Source organism: Saccoglossus kowalevskii, chromosome 5 (assembly GCF_978046115.1).
Source record: "Saccoglossus kowalevskii chromosome 5, keSacKowa6.1, whole genome shotgun sequence".
Classification (NCBI taxonomy): domain Eukaryota; kingdom Metazoa; phylum Hemichordata; class Enteropneusta; family Harrimaniidae; genus Saccoglossus; species Saccoglossus kowalevskii.
In genome coordinates, this window is record NC_140645.1 from 42433837 (window position 1) to 42461010 (window position 27174).

General features: G+C 34.8%; 1 protein-coding gene across 1 annotated transcript in view; it reads left to right on the forward strand.

Moving 5' to 3' along the window:
* The window catches only part of LOC100374391 (cadherin EGF LAG seven-pass G-type receptor 2-like), a 71337-nt gene that overhangs the window by 28685 nt on the left and 15478 nt on the right, over positions 1-27174 (forward strand). Inside the window, exons 3-7 of the mRNA XM_085499018.1 lie at positions 8423-8483; positions 20639-20785; positions 25909-26003; positions 26101-26292; positions 26416-26484. Coding sequence (XP_085355144.1) covers positions 8423-8483; positions 20639-20785; positions 25909-26003; positions 26101-26292; positions 26416-26484 — 564 coding nt within the window. The remainder of the gene's footprint in view (positions 1-8422; positions 8484-20638; positions 20786-25908; positions 26004-26100; positions 26293-26415; positions 26485-27174) is intronic.

A 27174-nucleotide genomic window follows, 5' to 3' on the forward strand; every position in this document is an offset into this window, starting at 1 on the left:
AGACTAGACTGGATTGTGCCTTTTCTTTGGTTATGTTAGATTAACTTAGATCATATTAGATTAGATTAGATTAGATTAAATTAATTTAGATTAGATTAGATTGAATTAGATTAGATTAGATTAGATTACCACGAGTGAGCAACAAACACAAATATCTCAGACAAAAGCGAGAAGGAATGCACGAAAGCAATTGAGCATGTGAAAGTACCACATATTTGACAGGGTAACTTATAAAGTGTTTCAAGATTCAATGTAAAGTGACGTGTGTGGTAAAGAGTGTTTTAAACAGAAAAGCAAATGGGCACAACATAAAATAAAATAAAGTTTACATACCGAAGGTTCCAGTTTCAGCTTTCCAGCTCGCTTCGTAATCTCATCTAAACATCGCTAGTACGACCGAGAGCCCCACAGGCTGAATCCAGTCAATATAGATTGTATTGTGTACATCATAATATTTATTATGGATAAATAAAGTTGCCTGAGCTACTGGTGTTTTATTTCCGTCACTTTGATGTTATTTCTATCATTTATTTACACGCGTGTCTGCCACAAATACACATATTTCACCGTTGGCGTGTTATTTTGACGGCCGATAAGTGAAACCAATAACATTCAAATATATAATTAGCAATCTTGTTAAAATTCGAACCCAGTACGTAACCCAATATGAACATATTTTAAGCATGCCTAAAGTATATCACAATTATACCGTAACTAAGGCGGTATTATCACAACGACCTAGCTTTGACGAAAAACAAATTGAGTTTCTGTATACATTCTGCGCCGAGCGACTCGAAATCATAATCTTCTATAAAATCGTGTCCGACAATCGTTTTTAATCAGATACGTGATACAGCATTCGTTCCAAAGCTTAACTAAATCAAAATGAGATCTGTTCTGTCAGAAATGCACACCACAACATAGGTAAGCCTTAGTTATATTGCGTTTACAGGCTCATATTTACATAGATTCATAAATACAGTGACGATTGACCTCATTGCACAATGCATTGTGAATGCAACAAAGATACGCATTATATTCGCCCACGTGTGAATATAATATTGATGATTCTCACTAAAGGTTATTTTCATGATTAAATTAAACACCCCGGGAATACATTATGCGACACCATTGTGCAGTGAGACAATCCTGTCTGTAGGTCATATTGAAACGTACGTATTCAAAAAAGGCTAAACAGCATTAGCTAATAGATAAGCATGACCGATGCGTTCAAAGAAGGTCATTACAAGATCGCATTATAGTTATAAGTACATAATCATGATATTTGTGCCAAGGATATGTAGAAAACTTGCTATCAAATATTTTCAGCTACGATTTAACTTGTCGTCGGTGTTTTCAATCCCGTATGCCACTTTTAGAATCATGTTAGCACAGAGCAAAATATGTCACTGTTTGATAATTAAAAAATGTGACAAGACTGGTGTCTAGTCGAACTGTGATAATGCATTTCTTGATGGGTGCATGCTTAATAAGAAGACCTGAGAGAGTGGAATTGTATGTTGCCTGAGTGTAAATTTGAAGCTGGTTGATTGTAGTCAGTGTCAATGGCAGAAACAAACATAAAAAACGATATATAACTTGGCGTCTACAGAGTGAATAGAGTAAATCATTTGTTTGTTTTTCATTCCCATGAGAAAAGGGCTGAATAGTATGAATATATATATAGAACTAATTATCTATAAAATGCACTCATGCAATACAACGATATAGAAAACGCGCTTCCCTTACCCTATAACATACTACCTCAAAAAGATAGTTTGAATACACGTGTAGTAGAATTATGTATTAAGAATTATGACATTCACAGAAAGATTGTTAAACTTATTTTATCATAAAACGATTCTATATAGTGCGCTTGAATACTGGAGTGAATATAGGAGTGATAACGTTAATGGGAGCACGGTAGACAGAGTGCTAGTCGACTTTACCCAGGGTACTATTAGACATTTAACAATCCATTTCTATTCTTTTTCTAATCGGATCTTGCTCCCTAAAGCTAAATGATAGCGGCAAGATCTGGTTATCCATCAGTTCCAATGATCGGTATGTGATCAATCAGATGTGACGTTAATTCAAGTCATCTATCAGAAAAGGGCGATTCATCTGGGTATTGCAGTGACGAGAATTTACCTTCTAACTGTAGACATCACTTTCTTATATTATTCTTTGTTTCAACTATTTTTGATAGGGTAATAACAATTGCTATGATTCACTGTATCTCTCGGCTGTTGCATAGCATACTTAGTTGGAACGATAATAACAAATCTCAAACCATCTCATCATCGTTTCATATACATCACGTATATGTGAACTATAGCCTGTTATGTTTGAGTCATCTGAGCGCGTCTCAATAAAATCTTCAAGATTTGTGGATATTATTTTTTTTCAAAGTTTAGTTAGCAATACTAACCTCGGAATAATGACGATTATATAATTGTAATATGAAAACAAAAGGACATTATTGTTTTTCCAGCGAATAAAATACAATGATATAAACTAACATGATTCAGTCAACAACCAAGACAGTGTCGTTTTTACTAGTCACTTAGTCGAAAAGTCAATAACTACTGAATAATAGAACCTCGCACTCATACTTTTTTCTGTCGGCGTCATTCCGACTTTACTTTAAGAAAAATCTAGTATGCAATTATTATTAGATCATTTCATATCGTTGTTTAATTATTTTTTTGTTTCAGGTGTGTTGTTTACAAGTTTCTTAGTATTTGATGTTGCGCACAAAAACGATCGCGGAATAACTGTATAATTTTTACATAAAAACGACCAATACGCAAGGATGTACAATGAGTGACCTGAATATAATAGTAATATATTTCCCATTAGAATATTTCCCCAGTGTCAGTGTCAATTTAATAATGAAATTCATATGTTGAAATCTATTTTACCTAGGAAAATGTAGTTTGTTATTGCAAACGTAGCTACGAGTGATGTACTATCGTATTTATGGGACACCATAAAGAAATCATACCTGTTCGAGTTTAGTTAATCTTATTTTGAAGGTAACGAATATGATATTCGTGTTATCTTATGGTTTCATTTCACCACATTAAAAAAACAATATGAATATCAATTTTGTCGACCAACCTTTTATCACAGGCCAATAAGACAAATATTTCCGTACATTCACGAATCATTTACCAATTTTGGGTGATAGAAACGCATCAGTGGGCGATAATTTCCAATCCAAATCACGACCACCGATAGTTGATATTAATATTAGTAATCATATTTTTGTCATGTGCTATTGTCGCATGAAATTTGGACACTGGTAATCATATCTGATTTGTGCTTATGCTGACGTCGACGATGACACTCACTCTATATTTTTTTGACGACCTTTTTGAGGAAATTAGGCTGCAAACAAATGTTTTCAAAGGATAACGTGGGAGAGTTTTATTAATGTAGGTTTTTGAATTGTATCGAGAAAAAACAAATTTTCATGTCAATATAAACTTTCGAAATCGTCTTTCTTTTTTTGGGTGTTTACTCACGTATCACACCATCAAAATAAATATTATGTTTATTATAGCGCTATAGTATAATATGCTTGGCCCCGCACTGGTTGTTTAACTCGTTGTACCTAGTTGTGTCATTTAAATATAAATTACCTAAATATGACCCGTATTACATCTCGTAACCTTGGTAGCGGTCAATAATTCACACGTGATCATTGTCCTGTAACCTTGATAGCGGCGAACAGTCGATTTTAATAACCTTCAATATGTGATACGGCAATGAGATGTGATAAAACGAATATTGACCACAACCTCTAAATATTTGATTATTATTTTGGATTTTCTGTTTATCGTCCATTTATTATTAATACACACAATCTAATTGATGAAATACATAGAAATACTATCATTGTTCAACTTGTTTTTCGCTATATTGATAAAAGTAAAGTTTAAAGGAACACACATAGAGGATGAATTATGATTTCAGTGATATAGGTTTCCCTTATCGCAAATATGAATGCATCTTAGTATCAACCATTCCCATTCCGACAACAAAACATTTGTTCATAACATTTTCCACTCAAATTAAGCTATTTACGCTATCCAATTTTTTTTTTGGCTAATCTCCTGACACTCTTCGGAAGTTTCTTATCTCGTGTTTTCCTCGAGTGCCAACAATAATTGATCAGAAGCGGCTTTTGTATATTTAAAAAAACACACACAATCACACACACACCAATGGCTCATGACCGTACGTTATTTGAATAATAACACATGTTTGTGAGGCGATATCACGATTTGCTGCCTGTCGAAGGGATGGTGGTCATGACCATAATATAGATGATGTCAGAGCCGAGGCATCATCAATAACATGGTACATATTTGCTTCATATAAAGAATATCCTAAGAATTGAAATGGAATATCTTACTTATTATGAAAACTACCCCGAAAGCAACAGCGGCCGGGACAGTAGCAGTGCAGCGACGACAGTTTGTTACGCACAGTAATTTCAGAGACGTCATCCATGTGATATAGCAATCCAGCATTCGATGTTATTTGACCGATCACAACATGCGTAACAACAGTGAGATTTGAACAGTGATAAGAGTTGATTTATTAAAGGATATGTGGGTCAGGTTTGAATTTGAAATTAAAATGTGCACATAGATAAAAAGGTCAGAAGAAAAAAGTTTGGCATTCATCATCTTGTTCACAAACATTGAAAATAAGAAACTGATTCGAAATTAATATAAGTATCATTTACTAATGGTTATCTTTAGTATATTTTGTCAATATAGTAGAAGTCTTAGTAATAAGTTACCATCTTTCTGCTTCGATATACCTCTCTTTGCCGCATGTTGTGTTAATATTACAGATACTTTTCAAATGTGCTTTAATATATAGGAAATGTCATACTAGTTATTTACCCAGGTTGTTTTATGCTTGTGACAAAGATACGGACGTTCTGGCGAGACTATATGTATAGGTTTTGTATGGTTTAATAGTATCGAACTGTAAAAATTGTATTCACGGACTCACTGCAAGTTGCAATCGCACGCATATTGATTGTATTTTATTTACACTGAATCTTGTTCGTCTTCATGTTAAAGTTTTCAAAATGTACATGTCTGTACCGTAAAAGCTTGTAATAAATATACATCACTAATCCAACGTGAACATTTCAAAGGAAACGGGATAAAACTACTCGAGCTAATTATGCTCACCACGACATTTGTATCACTATGACAACTGATAACAATGCGAGTTGATATGATGACTATTAGACGTTACTACAGTTGCAGGAAATGTCAACGCTTACAACTAAAAGTAAATATGTAACTATTTAAATAATATTTTGTATACAAAAATATGAAGTGCTTGGTATGAATATTAGGTTTGTTCAAAATTTGGTCGATTATTCAACGCGATTGTCTACATAGTTATGACGTTTAGTACAATGCAGGAAAGGAAGCATTCCTAAAACGACGTTCAAAGGCACTCCGTCTGTATACTTCGCGATCTATGTTGAACTGCTGTCAATAATACGGAAGAACATGCGTATCCGATGGATGCAATAAATTACGCGTCAATTAAAAAAATTCTATTACAATGCAGGGAAGAGGAAAGACGCGTGGGAAATGTGAATATCTTCTTGCCACTAAGAATGTAAAACCAATTGTATTGGTGAATTCTTTTGTATATGAATAAGGAAGAAGCTTTTATCTCACAGAAATGACATTAGTGTTGACTATTTCAGTATTTAACACATTATATAGTTGCCTTCAGCATAAATGGACAAGCGCGAATTCATTACAGGGAATGCCATTGAAAATATTCCCAATTATGACGCATTTAAGCAACCAGTAAATGTAAGAGAAAGGCGCACAAAGGCTAGTTGAGAACAGATTTTAACGATGTACCGCGTTATTGTTATTACCCCTCACAACGCATGTCCTCTTATTTGCATATTCAGTTATGATGTCCTTGAATACAATATTGACAATAATTTCAAAACATCATGGCAAGTTAGAGTCGCCATATTCCAGCTCATATTAGAAACTCAACTTATTCTAAAATCTGAACCGAGTCACGCAAGGGGAGGCTGAGTGGCACATCGATGACGTTGTCTAAAACTCCCTATGTTGTTGTATGTTGTTCCATAGCGACCTGTCTGAAGAGAGGCACTAGTGGCCACGCTAGTGATCAAGCAGTGGGATGCGTATTTGCTTTCCTGCCAGGATACCCTTATCGCAGTCCCCGTTAGGTGTATCATCACAAAGACAGTCGGTCAATAGGTCGTAGTGACAGCTATATCTCTATTTCTCCCACGTATTTACGTATTAAGTAGAACTACATATCGTATTGCATGGAACGCTATGGGGGTAAGACACTTTTATCTTCATACATTTTAGTGTATATGACTAAGTTATGACGAGTTTCTCTGTGCAGTAATATGTGTGGTGCCTTTAAAACCTATCATTCAACGTATGTATAAAAATCGTTAAAACCCAATGTCAGCCGATATGTGATAAAGAACATTTACCACAATGGCGAGGTTTATATATGATATATATGATGTCCATATTTTAACATGTTGACTATGAACTTCTGTCACGTTTCACGCAATACACTACAAGACATGCAAGCAATAAGAAATCTTATACATTTTGTCCAATATTGTGGCGGTAATAATTGTGGAGTTCAATACGTTAGCAAGACGAGGCTGTCATAAAGATTACATATTCCGTATCATCACGCAAGGACAAAATATTGTAATGACATGTTATATAAATTTGGTAACATATGCCTTATAATGTATTTAACATACTACATTATCAGTAGTCGCAGTCGCATATTATATATGGCAGTTAAAGTCGCAACACCAATTTGGAAATTTAACTTAATCAAATAGGTCAGCTAAAATTCTCATTGTGTGGCCAATTTCTCGTAATTCGTTGAAAATTTCAACATTTGATTTGTATATATTGGTCAAGATGCACAAATTGCTCATAATGTGAATGTAACTTTGATCTAGCGTTCCAAATTTGTTCCCACGTTTTCGATTTATACGCTCTCTTTGATCTAGAAATAACGCTTTGATCTATTGTGTGTTCAATCATCGCCAGAGTTTCCGATTAAACCATCCAATTATGTAAGCTAAAATACGGTGTTCGATATTGTCAATATACTTTGTCTCTGTCATCACGTGTAGCATTTGAGTGAAAGAACTCTATACTTTCCTATGCTGGTACAGCATTGAGATAAGGCGTGTGTGTCATTCGAGCGTGCCCATAGGTGTTAATATCCATTTTGCTGACCTTCAAACCATCAACAGAATTGTTACCATGGCAACCAAATCACAGTATAGATGCCTGTTATTGTTTAAATTAATTAAAAGTTCGCGTTAAATGAAACCAGCTACGTTGTTAGCCCAGTGGCTGAGGCAGTTAACAGTTTTGATGCGAATGTCGCGTAATAAATTTGTGACTTCCAATGTTTTTGGTTACTTATATTATATTATATTATAATATATTTATATTATAAATAACCAAGATGGCTCAGTTCTTTGTTCTAGTTATATGGTGACCAGATTTAATTTCATTTGAGAATTCCCAATTATTCTCTGGGGATTGCGACATAATATTCTATAAATACGAGACGCAGTGGTGGGAACAACAAAACTAATGATTCAACACATTTTAGTATAGAATATATGTTACATATTACAACAATTGAACAGATGAAATGAATATGAGAAATAATTGGTAGAACATGAACAAATAACTCGACACATCTTCTAATATTTTACGACTATTCTTACAAAAAAATAAAATAACTATAAAAAAACTAAAATATATAATTACATAATATCCAAAACATAAAAACTTGGAACTGAGAACAGATACTGTATTTAGTATTGAACAATGGCAATATGTACAATTGTTTTTAATTTAAGGACAGAATTAGCGTTATGTAATTAACAGACAATAGAATTAATATTAACTACATTCCCAATTGTTGTCAGGCTGACCATTGTGTATTTTCCATTAGAGCTAAATAAGGCATTTATAAAGATATGACTATTCCCCTTGTTACTTGTTCAACTAATATTCCATGTTACCTCACAAAGAAGCGTTTTATATATTTATGCTGAGAACTGCTGTGTGGGTATCACCTCTTATCATAACATCACCCGATAATAGTATAATATTATCGCACAATAGTCTATGTAATGGTATTGTTTTCATATTAATATTAATAATATTAATCGTTCATGAAATTTACAAAACGTTATGTCACAGCTAAATACTATTGTTCCCGAACAAACAATATCAATTGTCTTTGAAGATTGATTGCATCAACTAGGTGTCATCGACGAATGTCAGAGACTGCAAACTAACTCTTGATGTATTTGTATTCTTCTTAGGTGATGCTCGTCTGGTTATGTGGAGTTCTCGTAGCATATTGGATATCTCCTGTCACTCCTGGTGAGTAGCAATCCCAGTATATATTTAGATACAGAATGGTTTTGATGCTTTAAGGCAAATTTTGTAGAAAATAAAATTGTATTACGTGTTTCAATTAACATAATCATGTAATTAACCTAATAATGACTAATGATTTCAATAGTATCGTGTGAGTGGCACGTTTCTTCTTCTTCCACGTATGCGTTTCTATGGTAGCTCATTTGATCAGGCTTTGTGGCGGTACACACCTGCAGCGTTTCGTGTCATTATCGATATGAGTACGCCTCGCGTCGGAGTCATTTGATTTATAGTTTTTTCTATAATTGAGTCTATTCATTGGTGTTTATCTTGTCACTGCTGTTAGCATGTGGCGCTGACGCAGTTCTCCACGCTGTGTTGTTGCACATGCATTTCGTCAAGGGGTATTTTACTCGCCGACGACTAAATGCATGTTGATCGGTCTATCACCCTTCATATGAATTAATACACGACAGTGTTTACAAACTGTGTATTTTTTCAGACTGTGTAATAGTATATTTATTACGATGATACAACATAGAACGCACTCGGACAGTACACGATCGAGTCGATCTCCACTTCGAGACGATGCTTGTCTTTGTACATACATAGTGGCATTCTCATAATAACCTCATATTTTACACATTACTATTAACGTCAACGTCACGAATTAGTTGCAATAAACCTACGTTTAGAGATTGTAGTTTAAATTCTGTACACACAGTGTCTCATTTACGATTACAATAATAATTATGTAGTCGATTCGATATGCAAAATAGAACCCTATATGGCCCTATATGATGGGCAAACACTATATGATTGACAAACCCTATATGATGGGCAAACTTACGTCACGTGACTGTCTCACAAGCGACGAGATCACGATAGCTCATGAGTTCAAGTGACATTCATTTACGATATCTGTCACTTGTGTGCTCTATACCATGATGTACATAGATACAGCTGTCAAAGTGCAGTTCAGTTTAAGCATTTTACCAAAATGTATTTATGGTAAACAGAATTCCATCTGTATAACACGGATATTGAAGGCATACCTGAAAGAGAGTCAAACTGGTTTGGAATGTGCAATTCTATGACATTCCATTTCACAATACAAACCACAGTCGTTAAAATATATCGAAATGGACAGCATGACATTAATAAATTGCAATGCTCGTCCAAGTCACTGCAAATATAAATTAGGCCTTTATATTCCAAGAAAAGGGTTCTATCTCATTGACGTCGCCTTATAAATCATCTATTGTATATCCTTTCACAGATTGGTGACGTCCTTCAGTGCATGCTTATTTAAATGACCGAATATGTTACCACGGCAACGTGCACACGGCACTCAATCACACACTGTAAGTCAAGCGCGGAGTGTTAATTGCAGCGCCATTAACTTTACATTTGCACACCTTGACTTATTAGCGGGTGTATTCATTTAGGAGTTAACATGGCGTCAATTATTTGGTGTGGGGATAGTTCTGACCTTCACGCGGTTTTGATAACTGCTATAGTGTCAAATTAATAAAAGAGACAGCAGCTCGTTAGTGACATTGTGTGAGAACTTTCAATTTTGTCCTGCTTCTCGCTGCTTTCCGCCATCTGCCATATTTCAACAATGGAAGTTCATATATATATGGCAAATTCATATATATAGTAAAATTAATATCACACTCGCTGAGTGTTCTGGGATTTGTAATGCTGCACCGACCATGCGGCCTTTTAAAATTACCGGTATAAATGTATTTGCTTCATACGTTTTTTTTATTACACATTACCATTTCAGGCTTGTTAGTTCTGACTCTGCGAGGGAGGGAAATAATGTTCCCTCCGTAGTTTGATCCGAAACCGAAGTTTTGTGCAGTAATAGAAATAACGAACATTCAATAAGAATGTGTTCTTTCTAAAATTAGCAAGTTGAAATAAATACATTTTTATTTGAGGTCTATGTACTACGTCGTGACAGTGCTTCAGAAAAATATTATGTTCAGTACTTTACTTGGCGGTTTCAATCACATACGATATCTAACCTTTGCATCATTAGTCACAACACACCAATGTCTCGTCAGTGTTCTATTTTTTTTTCTCATTTACAAATACATAACTATGTAAATAACGAAAAAAAAACATTCTATATACATTAATCAATATATGTTAATACACAATGAATATAGAAGATACTGTAATAGTCATTGTATTAATGAAACCTCAGAACGATAATCTCTCCGTCAGTTTTACTCCACATCGTATCTGACAGTATTTGAATTATAACCTGACTTGATACTAGTATACAAAAACTCATATTTTTCTTGTTTCTTGACGTCTGATAATAGTATTACATTTTTCTTAATCCGGGATGAAACCTCAATATAAGCATCTGGGATTTATATGTATAGGATATTGAATAGCGTCGTTTCAAAGGCGTTGCTATGCGTACAGTGATGACGCGAGAATGTAAATAAATAAGGGTGTTATACAATAGCAGACACAGCATAACAAGAAGTAACGACAGTCTGGTTACCAAACCAACAAATAATATACACACAGCTTACACACATACTTTAATACGTGGACGAATATGTGATAATTATTATTGCATCTCAAAGTATACATTCACTAAATGATGTCTTCTGCAGCAGTCTATATGCTAGAACCGTAGAACATAACAAGAGATATCGTGGTCATTTGAGATTATTATTATTACAGAATTAACTATAAGATAACTACGTGATAGAGTCTGAATTCTGCTTTGACAACTCAGTGAAGGCACTGTGGCTAGCAAGCGACCAAGCTAGGTAACTTGTATCCCGTAGGCTGGGGACATAGGCAACTAATATAAGATACATTTTACGTTATTGAATTACGTTAAGAATTTAGCCTATATCTAACTCTTACACATTTCTGAACGAATTATACATCGTACAAAGGGAATGCCTCTGCCAGCAACAGATTGTTAAGCAATGTGAATTGTGAATGTGTCTCGCTCATATGGTGCACCTCTAAACGATCGGTCATGCCATAGATTGAATCTGAACAATTTTGAACATTGCGATTTTAGGAATCTGCTTTTTTTATTTTTTGTAAGTAAAATTTGTTAAGGCTAGAGCAATCTAATTACAATTAAACTACACTAAATTGAACCGAGGCGGTACCTGGATATCACTGTTTATATAAACGTTTGCTACACTTCGTACCGATTCCAGATTCTCCCAATTAATCAAACATTCGACATTATCTATGTATACAATTTAATCATGCGAGCTTTTTGTTTTGGTTCGCACAGATTATTAAATGCGCATGTCATGAATGCTTAATTATTATTTCAACACAGACACCATTTATGTAACCTGTGTTAAAATAACACACACAATCACTAGATTATTAGTTAAATAACACGTGACACAGTCCCTAATTATTTGAATAATTTATTAACTACAATTTTTGAATTAGTGTCACAAATTTGAATAGTAATTCTGTATACTTCAGGTGTTCAGATTGTATATGTGATTCATCAATTACGAATGAAACAAGCACACATGTTTTATATTGTCAATTTTAGTAATAAGTATATTGTTTACAAATGCTACAATACTGTGATACGAGAGAAAACAAAATATCTCATTTGCTGTTACCATTGAATCAATACAACTTGAGACTCTGTATGTAATCAATTTCATTCTCATAAAAAAAAGGTATTACCGTAGTTCTGAAAATCATTTTAATGAGAAAACGAATGTATTTGTATTGCCAGGAATCAATTTCTTGAAAATGACATTTTAATCGCTTCATCATGATATATCTCATCCAATTCCTTTTGCAATTTGTTATTAATATTTCAAAAGAATTATCCATATATAGTCTGCATAGCTAAATATAACACCAATATATTTTAATCTGGAAACCTTTCGTGAAGGTAGGCTTGTTCTTGAATAAATTATCATGTTTGAATCACGCAGTTACCAAACATTTCAATTGGAACCTATTTTGCTGTTGAGCTAACGGTTATGTATTAGAGAATATGAGGTTATTACGAGGATACATCATGGAATGCCGAAATCCAAAAACTTTAGAACAGAAACAGCGAACTTCTTTGTGTGGAGTTCGGTCAAATCCTGGTGGCAGCCATGTTTGTTTTACTAGAGGACGCTTACGCGCGTAATCATTCCATATTTGGAATTCGCATTTCCTTATAATTGTAGGATGACTATACCCCGTCAAATATCACAAAAATACGGCACGCTGTAACTTATGGCGTTACGGTGACAGATGTATATTAATAGCATTTATAACAGTATGCATGAACGTATATATATATATATATATATATATATATATATATACGGGATGTGTTTAGCTGCCCGACTTGTTCAGAAGTGAATACATTCATCATTATTCCAGTGAAAATGTCATCAAATTATTTTGTTAATGTGTATGTCAGAATATGATTTTTTATTTGGTGAAATCCGACAATTTGGAGTGTAAATGCATTTAAACTATACTCAAAACTATCTCGCGAATTTTGAATTGAGTCACTAATTCATTTCCCGTTTTTGTAACTTCCAACGTAGTTCACGTAAATGTTTCTTTGAGGATGAATACAATTCAGGTTAGATTAAGGTAAATTAAATTATTATTATATTTGAAAATGTGTTTAGGCTATATCTAATGGTTCAAAATTGGGTTGTATTTGTGACACGACTGACGTATCCTCTACGTGAATAATTTGACAGAGCCCATTTCTAATGTTATTCTAAACCGTAAGGCGGTTGATTCCTTGAGGTGGTGTTAATGCAAATGATCTTCGCAAAAATTATTGATTACTAGTGAATATCTTGCTATAAGTAACCGACATTTATTCGACGTAACCACTGTCGCCTATGAGAGTATTGATTGTCGATTACTGATCGGCAACAACCTATATCATAACACACAACATTCGACTAAGTGATGTTAATTTTTACAAGGGTTATGTAATTTTATCGTCAACATTCATGGAAATGTCACATGAATGAAGTCACTTTAATAATCCTTCTCAATTCCGCTTGACGGGCACTCTAGTTCACATGTGCGCAAACAAGATGTCCGCGTTCAACTCGACGGTAAATGACACCAATAACAAGGCAGTCGTGAGATAAGGTCGGTAAATACAATTGTGAACTGTTTTTATTTCGACAACAGCTTACGTGTGTCACCTTCTGGTCTGGAGTCAGTATTTATATAGGATCCCTAAAATTTATTTCTGGGTGACCAACTATCCCTATCCAAAGATCTTGCGAATATCTAAGCCTGTAGATATCATCCACTATTGCAATAGCAAGGCTGTTATTATGGATTCCATTATAGTAGGCAAAGGAAATACATTTGAAGGATGTGTACGTCGCCATGCGCATATCACAGACATTGGATTGTTTGCATGGAACAATGCACGTAAATTAAAATCGCCATAGGCCGAATAGTTTACTCATCCCATCGCACGTTAATCCATTTCCAATTGATTATCATTTTGAGACGGGAGTGTACTTTGTTGATGACATTTTTTTTAGTTTGTCATTTGATGAGTTTTTTTTTTCTGACACGTCCAATTAACTTAATCATCTTTGTCAGAACCGAACACAGACTCGATCGTCTTATTTGACGCAAATAACATCGTCTGTGATCGCACGATTGGAAAACCGACATACTTGTTATCTGCACTCTAAACTTGTTATTGCAAATTCTTCTAGTAGTTTCATAGTACTTGTTCTACAAATAGTAAAATGCTATATATGTACGCATTCTGTACTCGTATATGAATCAACAAACATGCAACCAACTAATGACCTTGCCAAATACAAGAATACATGGTTTAAAAAGATTCCTTTCAAATAACATCCGTGCAAAAAATTAACAATAACACGCATGATGGCTGCTGTATAAGTCTTCAAAAATTAGCTTCATTTCCTGTGGTTTTTGGGGGGCTTCAAGTCAAATGCAGATCCCATTTTAGAGACAGCTTTGCAAGCATTATTTTTTTATGTGAAAAGACAATTCATTAGCGATCGATTTTAAAAGAAACTATACAAATATTTGTAGTTTCCTGCTTTACCGAGAATTGCACAATTAAACACAGAATGAAATATTTACGAAGATATCACACATGAAAATGACGAAAACATTTTCTCCTTTTTCAATTTCCTCTTAATATTGTTATATACATTTTTTTAGGTTCACAAGGTCACTTTCAGCTCAAAACAAGTCATCTTCATTAGTTTTCATGTCATAAATATCATGTATAAAAATTAGCTTTCACATATTCTTTACATCCCTAAACCTGTTTGTACCAAATTTATATTATAGCAGTTTTTTTATCACACGAACTTGATTCTCAAATAGGTTTTTTTTCTTACCACTTTTAGTAATTGATAGCTGCATGAATGGCGATAACTGCCAATCATGAATCAATGTGTAGATAGTGGCATGTCATGATTTGGTTATAGTCAATTATTCACGCCTATTTCAATTTTTATTTCCTTTGAGTCTACTATCAACGTCCGTTGGGCTTTAGCATATACGGCAATTAGACACAATGCGCATGTGTGGAAACTTTGGTTGTTGACAGTTGCTATGGCGATAATCAATAACCGTCACAACTAACATATCTACTACGTTAAATGAGTTCACTTTTGAAATTATATTTCTGTCTTAGGTTTTATAGTTAAGTTTAACAATTTGTTGTGTGATCCAAACTCATATTTGATTTTGTTCCATTTTATACATATGATAAGAATATAAATAAAGTGTTATCTTGTCAGTGTTGGTATATGTCATAATGTAAAAGTAAGTATATGACTCTGTGAATGTAAAGCCAAAAATTGGTAATTATAAAACTTTAACCTCGAACAATACAATATTTTCTGCCTCAACTTATATCAAAGACGACAAAAAAAATGTTTGAATGTATAAATCACATGCCCATTAGAGATAAACATACTCTATCTATGCTTTAGAATCGCATGTATCCCACATTTCTCATTCGATAAAAGTATTGTAACACTAACATCACTACTTTGCTTTAAGCATTGAGATTCATACATCTTACTCCCACCGATTTAACAATGTATAGTAATAAGGTCGTCACATTTCTTCTTGAGTACATGCCATGTAGTCCGTCTATTCTTCGCTCACAGCGTAATGTCACGTGTATGTCATTAAGGCAGAAGAATGTTAGTTTTCAATAGCGTTTGTAACGTGTACGATATATTACTAAAAGTAAAATTGACGTGATAAAAGAACTTGGTACTGTGCCTATCAAATGTGGACAACGTGAGCAGACGTTTTCATTCCTAATCGCATAAATAATTAATAATATGACGTAGTGCTCTGTGACGTCAATTGAACAAACGCTATTGTTTTCTTACTCGGCTCAACTCAAATTATGAATTCAAATACCAATTAGGTTTCGGTTTGAATTACAAAAAAAAAATGACACACTACGTACCCATTGTAATTGACCCCTACGTTAACTTAGTTAGTACAAAGAAGTCTCAACTTGTCTTCGTTTAGAGAACAATTTGTTATTAAACACTATGTAGATGTCGATGCCAAAAGCGGGGTGTCAACGATTTGGGATCTATTTGTATAAAAACCTCTTGTTTTTCGTCAGTTATTTGATTAACAAGGATTAATGCCTTTTTGTGATTTCATTTGCTTTTTCAGAGTAATGTAGTTTTATGTTGCTATGCCAAAGGCAATTTACTCAAGCAATATCATGCATAATCCCCTGGCACAGATAAAACGAGATTACTAGAGCTGTTTAACGTTTATTATTACATCCCCAGTAATTGCAAAAACAGATCACCATTTCCATTTTCTATTTTTCCATTCCACAAGGGGTAATTTGCTTAAATAATTATGATAAATCACCACATGACGTGATGGTGTTACGTAATATTGGATAAAAAACATATGCTATTTTTACTTTTTTTATTGTATTACACGTGATATCACTTGTTCGTGGAGATGATTGATGGGAGTGACTGCATGGGCTGGTATTATGCACGCGCCGTTGGTCACGAGTATCAAGTTGGCGTAATAAGTGGTATTATGTGAAAACTTTGTTAAATATCATACACACCAGTGACGCTCACGAATCGTATGATAATTTATGGTTATTATGCGTGACGTCTAATCGCGTTTGGCGGTTCTCTAGTTACGGCCACCGATGTTAGGTTATCGCACAATAACTTTGCATTATGTCATAAATAAATACAATATGTGAGAGGTCCTAAAACCGTTTTATTGGTTTTTAAATTAGATCCGTAATACCCTTTGTTTATTCTTAGAAACTGTCATGATGATCAATAACTATGTTGAAGGTTGAATATTAAACGGATGGTCGTCGGTGCCCAGGTCTGTTGTTGTGTGTTACATTAACATATATCTGAGCAGTGTACTGAAATATCATACACAGAACTGAAATTAATAATTTTGAATTATAACATTGAGTTGATATAATGGAAACATTAAAAAGTACGTCATTGTTTGACGAAAATGTTCACAGCTTGTCATAATATATAAACGTTTGCCGGATATGAACATAATTCGTAAGTCATGCTCATTGGTTACAAGTCACAGCCGTGCCTCTATAATTAGAGCTACAATATCTGCTCATTAGATTAGATTAACGCGCGTTGCATATTAGTTGTCATAGTGACGTGATTAATTGACACACCAGCATGATCATTTATTGGGCTATTTCTTTTTAATCTCCCAGAAGGTCTTCAATCGTGATGATCTATCTCTAGTTTCGCTTTAAATTAGGTATTAGGCGCACAAGGAATTAATTCACCAAGATACGCAATCCATAGTTCCGCCAGGCACCTTGTTCAATATATTTGAGTATGTTGTTATCAATAATCCAAATGACAAGACATTATAGCGAGCCTAGCGACATCGTAATGAAGCAGTTCGTTCTTTTTCCATTTCAATCAGAATGGCTAATGACACTACGTAAAGAAGTGTCACGTTGTACGTCGTCTTATCTTAATCCAATGATTACTGCTGCTCCATTATCACTTTGTAGAACCAACTTACCTAATAATATGACACTATACATTACTCACATTATGCCTAAATGTACTATATGTTGGCTTCTAGTGTGTGTGTGGAATTTTGTTCGATGACGCCAGCAGCTAACAGGCTTGTTGCAGTTGGACCATGACTTGCACGGTCACTGTTTTTACAAACAAATTAGCGAGTCGAACGAATGAACAATCAAATATTTACCGGACATACAGTGTTGTGATGAACGTATATTTGAAGAACCGTTTTTAGTGTGGCTGTATTAGAAACACTCACTGCGAACAAGACAACGGATTACCTGCCGAACGTGATACGTGATACTAATGACAAAATCAAAATCATAAAGATCCATATTTGCAAAAAAAGGATTCAACGGTTAATAGGCTATTGCGTAATCGATATCTTTTGATTTTAATATTACACAGGATGATATATCCAGTTTATTATTTGTTCATATTATAAGGCATACATAATAACTGTGTATTTTAATGTGAATCAGCATTGTTTACTGACAGATAAAAGATAAAACTTATTCACTAACCTGCCACACAAACAATATGTACATCTAATTTAGGTTAGATATTGTTATAATCACAGTCTGCATAGCAGGGGGATGAGAAAGAGTCATGTCTTTTGATAGACCACGATTCTCGTAATTAATTATGCTGTATACTGCGCGTTCTAGATTTCGTATACAAAGTCTAGGGCTAACACGCTCTTCATGGAACATGAAGATTAGATGAGCGAGGCGCATGACTCAACCAATTTTACTTTATGGGGCATTACCAACTATTTCCGCATATAATCAGAGCGAAAACATCACTATCAACATTGATCACAGTCGTCTATTGAAGTTGATAATCAACACAAATGTTAAATAGTACAGAACTAAATGTTCAATAAAACAAATCATGGATCAGAGCTTCAGATGATATAAAATAGGAAGTTTTGACATGTATTGTTCTGAAAATCACTTCATTTCACAATTTAGTTTGCAAATTATTATGCACATAACACCGGTAATGAAGTGTTCAGACAGATATTTCATAAATATCGACAACTACTTTATTATCATCATACTGCGCAATAGTTGCACATAATGAACTGTTGTGGTTTAACCCAAATTTCCAAACAACAACGATTTGGAAAACGTTACATCAAACATTCTGATTTATTCTGTTCTTATTCTGATTCGCCTGTGTTTCCTATTCCCGTATATGGAGTATATATTACAATGCTGTCGAAACACGTGTATAATTCTGTTAGCGCAATGAGACGATTCATAATACCATGTACAATACGAGATGTCTTCCATCTATGTTGCTGTCAACCGACTTACTGAACACACATTGAACTTCTGTCAATTAATAATACTACTTAAATAAACATCAAAAAACTGTTGTGTTGGGCTGGATATGGTGTTGTAAAGTCTGTCACAAAGTAAAGAATTATTTGGGAAGGCTTAAACTTTGGCTTCTATTTGGTGTATCTATAATGTTTTTGTTAATAAGGACCTAATCTATTTTTCTATGGCCATATCCACAAATCATTGCAGTTTTTTGTAGTTGACATCGTTGAACATTACACACAATAATATACACACATAATAGCAAAACAACGACAACGACATTTTGCAGGTTTCCTGAGATAGCATATGTGTAAAGCGCATTACAGCGAATCAAGGAATATACTCACTACATGATGAGCATCATCAACACAAGTTATTTATTGTGTAGTCACGTGAATAATATTATTACGATGAACAAGCAGTCAGTAAAATGTATACAATAAATTACGTTGCTAAAATATCAGTATGTTTTAATCAATCACTTTTGAATTTTGAATGGTAAAATAGAAGTTTAGTGATTTGCAAATGTTCAATGTTAACTTCTTACAATGGAAGGAATTCTTTCAAAAAATTAAAGTAAATCTCAACTGAAATCCTTGTGGTGTTTCTATTCTAGAAAACTTTACATCACATTACTAACATATTCTATTATTTGTTTTAATTAAACAATGAACCTAATATGTATCACAGTGATAATAAATATTACCATATGATATAGTGAGCATGTTTTTAATATAATATTGGTAGGGTTTGATATGAAATAAACAGTATTTATTTTGTTAATACTTTACTCACCGACCATCATCCAAATCGCATCCCATATTAATAAAAAGACAGACTCTCATGTTGGTTGTATGTAAGTATTTGTATGCAGTGCAGCTTCAACATGTGACTATACTAATATATTCCATTTCCTTCTGTGTGTTTTTTAAACCAATCGTTCCATTACATACATTACTTATGTTCCAAGTGACGCGTTTATTTTACAATTATGATTATCTCTCTTTAAAAGCATAGTCCATTATCCACGATGTTTTGTTTGTTTTTGAAGTATACATGATTTATTGGAGAGGTTTTAGTGGTAATTGTTAACGTCTTGTCATTGATTATATATGAACTGAGCCTTGATAAGGACTTTATCATAAAATGGTGCATGGTGTAATTCATTATAATTTGTATTGCTCGAAAAACCTCTTTTTTCAACTACAGTGAATACAGGGGGCCTTTAACAGTGACAAATTTTACATTCAGTTATTTTGAATTAAATGAAAATGGAATTCGCCTTTGATTGAATTTTACCTGTGATCATGAAAACGAAGCTAATGTGAAAAGAAATTAATAAAATGTCGTATGTATATAGAGGTAGCGGTCAAATCATAACAATACACTGCCTCGGTGAAAATTCATAAACTGACATGAGTCTTTGTGGCGGATTTGTAGTTGCAAGTTCGTTTATGCGACAACTACACAAGGGTAGAAGGGTCATAAAAGTGATTTGCATATGAAGACTCAAACAAACATGTTGACTTGGTTCCTTTAACATGGCAGCGACGTTTCTTTGAGCTGCTCAAGTAGTATTGAGAAGTAATTTGCCTGACGTTTAGTTTTGTAAATGTGTTCACCAGTGCATTACGTGCGTATTAAGGAAGCAATTATTTGCCGTAAAGTTCTCTTCATTGTAGAAACGATATGCTCTATTTAACAGCCATTGTTGTTATGACAACTGATCTGTTTCTCTTCACAGTAACTGAAGCAAGTACGGCAACGCCAGTATCAACAACTGACACTTTAACAACACCGACATGCGCAGAAGAGACCGTGGGCAGTTATGAGTGGCCAGCTACAGAGATAGGTGCAAACGCCACACTATTGTGCCCAGGAAGCACTGAAGGTAGGTATAAAATTGCCTAATGTGACATGCTAATATTATAGAGACGATACGATACGTTACGTACTTGATTAACGCAAACCAGACAGATTAGACTAACATGTTGAAGCCAGATATTTTCGTAATAAACGTTACACAACATTCACAGCCCTTATTTTTTCTAAATGTGATCATTTTATTTCACACTGGTCTGTGCCATGCGGTTAGATATTTTCTAATAATAACATGGCACTTTTATATTATATTGCCAAGATCTATAAATAAGGATACACATCTTTGATAATGTGACATTATTTTCGTATGTGTGCACATTTGTTAATGCTACAGTATAATCAATCTGCATTTCGTTCAATACGCCCAAGATATGTTGCGAATAGTTCTTTTTGTGCCAGGCGAGAGTTCCGGGCATTGAATGTCACTGTTGTCTCTCCTGACTTTTTTTGTGCATGTTCATATATTTATGTGTGGGACTACACGTGGGCTCTGGGGCCATCTTTCTATCAAATGGCAATTTAATGCGCTATCCTGGCATCAACCAGGCTCAGTCGAACACAAGCACCTGCGGACCTTAACCTGTGGCACACTCGTCCAAGGTAGCTTGAGGTTGGATTTTAACTTGGGTCTACCGATCATGAGTCTGATGCGACAACCACTAAGCTACCAGTGGCCGCTTACCATGTTGCGAATAGGTGACCACTTACTAACATTATTGCGCATGACTTAGTCAAAGTTTAATTGTAATCTGTCCTAAAAGTTCTTACACGTTGTCGTGAATTTGAATCAACCCAACAAGCAAAGTTCATTGACGTGATATCTCATGCCAAGCGAAGCGAATCTATCCCAGTAAAACCACAATGACCGTGGTAATAGTGTTTAATGATGCTATGAATACACAAATTCACAGGAACTTGCACTATTGTTACCTTCAATAAATACACTAATCTGAGTATATTTATGTGCATGATGCTTGGGAGTACAGACCAACCATATCAATGTCATGTACTCAAATTGCACCATGTGTCACATACATTCAGCTCATGTCAAATATGTGTGTACGTACAATGTGAATGCAAAACTCACGATGCCTAATAACCACTTTTAATTTACTCGATATAAGTACGTTGGAATACCTGGTTAACACATGACGCAAATCTGACTGTAGTGGTCTTTTTAGTCCCCGTAGTCCAAAAACGGGGACTTATGGTTTGCCCTGTGTGCGTCCGTGCGTCCGTGCATCTGTGTGTCCGTGCATCCGTGCGTCCGTGCGTCCAAGATCACCTGTTTGAAATGGCCGACTAGCGGCAATTTTGTTTTAAAGAATTCAGTTCTGGATTCGTATCCGAGATATGTCTGGATTGATCGAGTTCAAACTTCACACACACATGGTACATCGTGTCACAAATAGATATGTGCATTTGCTACATGATCCGCTGAACAATAGCTGAATGATGGCCATTTTAAGGCCGAAAATGCACCAAAATAACGTATTTTCACAATTCCGGAAGCGGATCTCAGTCATGCATGGATGGATTTTGTTCAGATTTAGTACAATGTGTTGTTCATATGCAGGTGCATTTTGGATTTGACCACTGAAAGTGGTCTGGGATTTCGGTCATGATCTGCTTTGAATGTATATGTCACTCAAATATGAACGGAACGGGGACGTGTCATTGACAACGACTTGTATACAGTTTGTTTTCGACTGTTCTGATATTTACATGAGTGTGAATTGTTGTAACTATAAACGACACTAAACAATTAAACTACTTCTTTGATATGGTTCAAACCACATAATATTAACACCATGTTACGTGACATTTATCGAAAGTACAACTACTGAATACCGAAAGTATTATCTTTTCACATGAACACAACAGAACCCCCTTTATCGACTATAAAACATTTCCGTAGTTACACTTTCAAGAGGGTAATTGGGATGTTGTCTGCAAAAACAACAAAGTAATCGAGAATCTTGAATAACATGCCCCCTGAGTATTGTACTGGTTTACCTGATTCATATTGAAACAAATAACATATTTAAGTTTTTATTGTTTATAAATGAGACTGACTGGTTCATATCAGTCGGCGCCAAGTAGTAGACTTATGACACGTATTGCAATTGAAGGGAACAGATCCGGACAATTTAAACAATAAACCATACACTTCAAAGTGGAAAATACATTTACGAAAGCGTCAGAGGCGCCATAAAGATCTTTTGATTAATACCCCGAGGGGTAAACAATGTCTTTAATTTATGTCATTAGGTGCCCTGCGCTCTATAAAAGACAATTTATCACATCCCATTTGCTGTTAAGGAAATGAAAACTGTAGCCCAAGGATGAAAAAGAAGAATACAGTATAAAACGTGTATTATAATTTATAAGAATAACGACAGCTATGCTTGAGAATTTCTTTATTACTATTCGATAAAATACAAAAATGGTCCTTAAAAACAGTTGATTAAAACAGCTGACATAACGACGGCTTATTGACTTTTTCGATCGTTGAAGCACGTTAATTTTTTTTCACCTGGCACCGACGATACGCCTGGTATTGGGCGACGGGAGGAAATATTAGCTCGGTTTCATTATTATGGTTCTTGGTAATTAGAAAACACGAATTGATTGTTAGATTTTTCTTGAAGCAATTATTTGAAACCGATGATACAATTCTTGAACACCCTATCTCGACTCAGTTGAAGTAATTAATTCTGGGAGATCATAATGCTATCATCCAATAAATTGGGTTGATATTTGACCACATCATGCTGAGATGCTGACTTCAGTACATGAGGGCGCAGTTCATTTGGTAGCACATGGTGATAATTCAGATTCCAGACTAACACCGAAATTGAATGTCAAATGATGAAGCCCTGTGCAATTGTTCCATGTTTTTCTATATATGTACGATATTTTCGCTACTGCTATGCCGCGTAACACAATAAAGTTCGATAAAGTGGTTTGATTGTACGTCCGCATAAATGAACGAAAGTAATCATCCAAACAAATGTGTGTAGACGGAGTAAATAGTAATACAGACTGTTTAAGTTGATGTTAATAATCAGTCGCCTGTGACGAATGCAAATAATTGACTTAACAATTTGTTGTCATGGTTACTGATAGTTTGTGGAGCAGCAATACCTTAAACAGGATATGCCTTACATAGTCGTCCATATTATTAGCTTTGCATCACCGACCCCAATCACACAATGATAAGATATCGTGTGCCCATATCGTTACTACATCAAATTATATTAACCAAGAAACACATACCTCGTTGCCATAACAACTGGCATGGTTACATAAGTGACTCTTCAAGGAGTCAATTGTAAAACAATTAAGTCTCCTAGAATCATGTTGGTTTAATGTTTTGTTTTTTTCGTGAATCTATAATTTAGCGCTAATAAATTTTGGACACATATCACAAAGTAGATTACATGTGATTACCTGTTTGTATATAATCACATTAACTCTTGCTCCAAAAAATTATCACACTAAACTGGAATTGCCGTCTTAGCTATACTATTTTAATCTTACTGTATCTTACTGTATCTTACTGTATCTTACTGTATCTTACTGTATCAAGGAGTAATAGGAACCTCGTATGGAATATTTTGGCGCCGTATAATATGTGCACGGGAAATGATAACCGAACGTAACGTTTCTAACTCATTATAACATGTTACACAATATATGTTTGTACCAACTCTCTCAACGTTTAATCATGATACTAACTTAAGGGGTGTCGAGATCTAGGTCAGAATTCACCCGCTGTGTGATGCGCATTCTATATTTCGTATTCAAATTTAAGGTCTGAAACTCGCTTCATGGACCATAGGCTTAGATGGGCGAGGCGCATGACAAAATCAACACAAATTCCAGTACATTGGGGAGAGGGCACTACAAACTATATACTATTTCCGCATATTATCAGAGTAAAAAAATAAAAAAAAAATATATGTTTTTAGTCGTATGATGAAATTGTAAACCTAGAAAAATTACGTATTTTTATATTTAGAACTTAACGTCTACGGTCACGTGCGTACTTTCTCCACTGACAACAATATGATTTTCTTCCTCCATTGCTCATTGAATTCTTCTACCTTCTAAGTAGGGACCAGTGTTATGACTGTTCAATCGAAATAGCTATGGACCAGCAATGAGTTTGAACAATGAACGATTCATGACAAAAACTTATGTTTACGAAAGATGAGACTTCAGAACACCTTTGTATACTGGATGGAGAGTTACCCAGCTCGAACTTGCATATTTGCAAGTCGGACGAATCTCGTTCGCAATTGATTCACTCCTTTACCTGAACTCTCGTCACCCTGTGGACTAACAAACAGCATCATGTCAGTCGTGGATCGGATCTACTGTACATTAGGAATAAATCTACTAAGCGTTGCACACTGAACTACTCCAATATTTTCAATGTATACACCCTTACCGCTCGGTAACGATTTCCGTACATATTCTAGCCTGCCAACCTATTGAGCTAATAGTCTACGATTGCTGAGTTCCCCAAACTCGGTAGAAATCCCGATCACAAAATCGCATGTTTCTTATTGAAAGTTTTCACGCAATATAGTCACACTTACGGCAGTAGTATGGTGTATGATGATTCCATGTTTTGATTAGTTGACCATACACCCGAAATCATTATTAACACTAGTGCTCAGTGTTATCTCGATTCAGTTGAAGAGCGGTGGTCGTTGCGCTGCGTCCTGATCGATATGGGACTCATAGCGACGTATACAACGCGTGTAAAATATATTGTTTATTTACATAAAATTCGAACACGCGCTGCGCGACGACCATGGCGCTTTAAATATTTAAGCCAGGTTATTCATTTTCAAAAATGGTCGCAGGACTTCCAGTGCCAGATATAAGATCTTACTTCAGCCAATCTTTCTGACTAACCATGCTATGATTTATTGTCACAACAAAAGCATTCATGTTGTTACATATGCCTTCTATTATGATTCATATAAGCCTAAGTTATTCGATTGCACGTGTTCGTTACATGAGAACACTTGCTTATTATCTCATGGGGTTCTTCTTGGTTAGCTGAATGATATATGGTTACTGTGGGTAATTCGAAAAATATGTCCCTTGACGTTACAGGCGATGTGTACCGTTACTGTGATAATGATACCACGTGGTCTATACAGGACTTTACGCGATGTAAATCAACTGTCTTAGCGAATTTGGAGCTTGAGGTAAGTCATACACGACACGTTTACAATTACAGCGGATTGAAGCGAAGAAGATACATTGTATTATACTATCTTTATTGTGGTTTACTTCTATTTTTAGGCACTTGACTTGGACGATTCGGCATCGAGTGCTCTTCTTCTTGCAGTCGATTTGCAGAATGCATCCAAACCGTCAAAACTGATAGTATCTGGTGATCTCGTGGCAGCTACCTCCATTTTATACACCTTGATAGAACATAGTTTACTTAGTTCGTGCAATACTACTTCGTCAATTGTTAAAAACTTTACGGAGGTAGGTTCAATATCTCAGCATTAGGGTCCGATGACATCATTAATTTAGGAATGTATTTTGTGGGTCGAATACTGGCGAGTAAACACAAATCTTTAATATTCTCTTGATTTTTTTGTTCCGAAGGCAATCTTAATGGTTACGAGTCAACTATTAGACGAGGATTATTCAAGTCTCTGGAACGAAGTACACCAGGTGGGTCGATGGACATTATAAACATTATAAATACATCGTAATACCGCGGGATGTTTGATTTCTGCAAACGATCTGACATGAACTGAGCTGTCCACTCATATGCTGTAAATCAAATAGTTCTGATAAATCAAAGTCGTAGCATTAAGCGAATCGGTTAAGCTTTATATTAAGGCTTGAACTATCCGCCACACTAGAACGATTTTTTTTTCCCAATTGAAATATACAATATTTAATTCACTTATTTATTATTTAAAATATTATCGTACCACCTCTGTTGAGAGCTCTTTTTTCTCATGTTACGTTATTCAATCATTTGAAGTTAAAGTTTATGATTACAATACAATTTAAAAGGCTTGATAATCAAACAATTCAACTTGTGTGGTAAGATACTTAAACTTCGACAATTTTGTGTAATAAAACTTGCTGCGCTAAGAGGCGTCGCTCAGATCTTCATCCTATTTCCTTTGAAGTATGATGACGACCTTTGATCGCTTTTTACGTCATTGGAACACTCCCACATTATTAGCATCTCATGAATAATTAATACAATGGTTCTTCCACGAATTGTGCCAGTCGAGGGGATTTTGCTTGTATACTACCTTATAACAATGTATTCAGTATATTTAATCAAAAAGTTGTAAACTGAAATAATTCTCCGACTGAAAGTCAATAAAGCGCATGTTAGTAAAG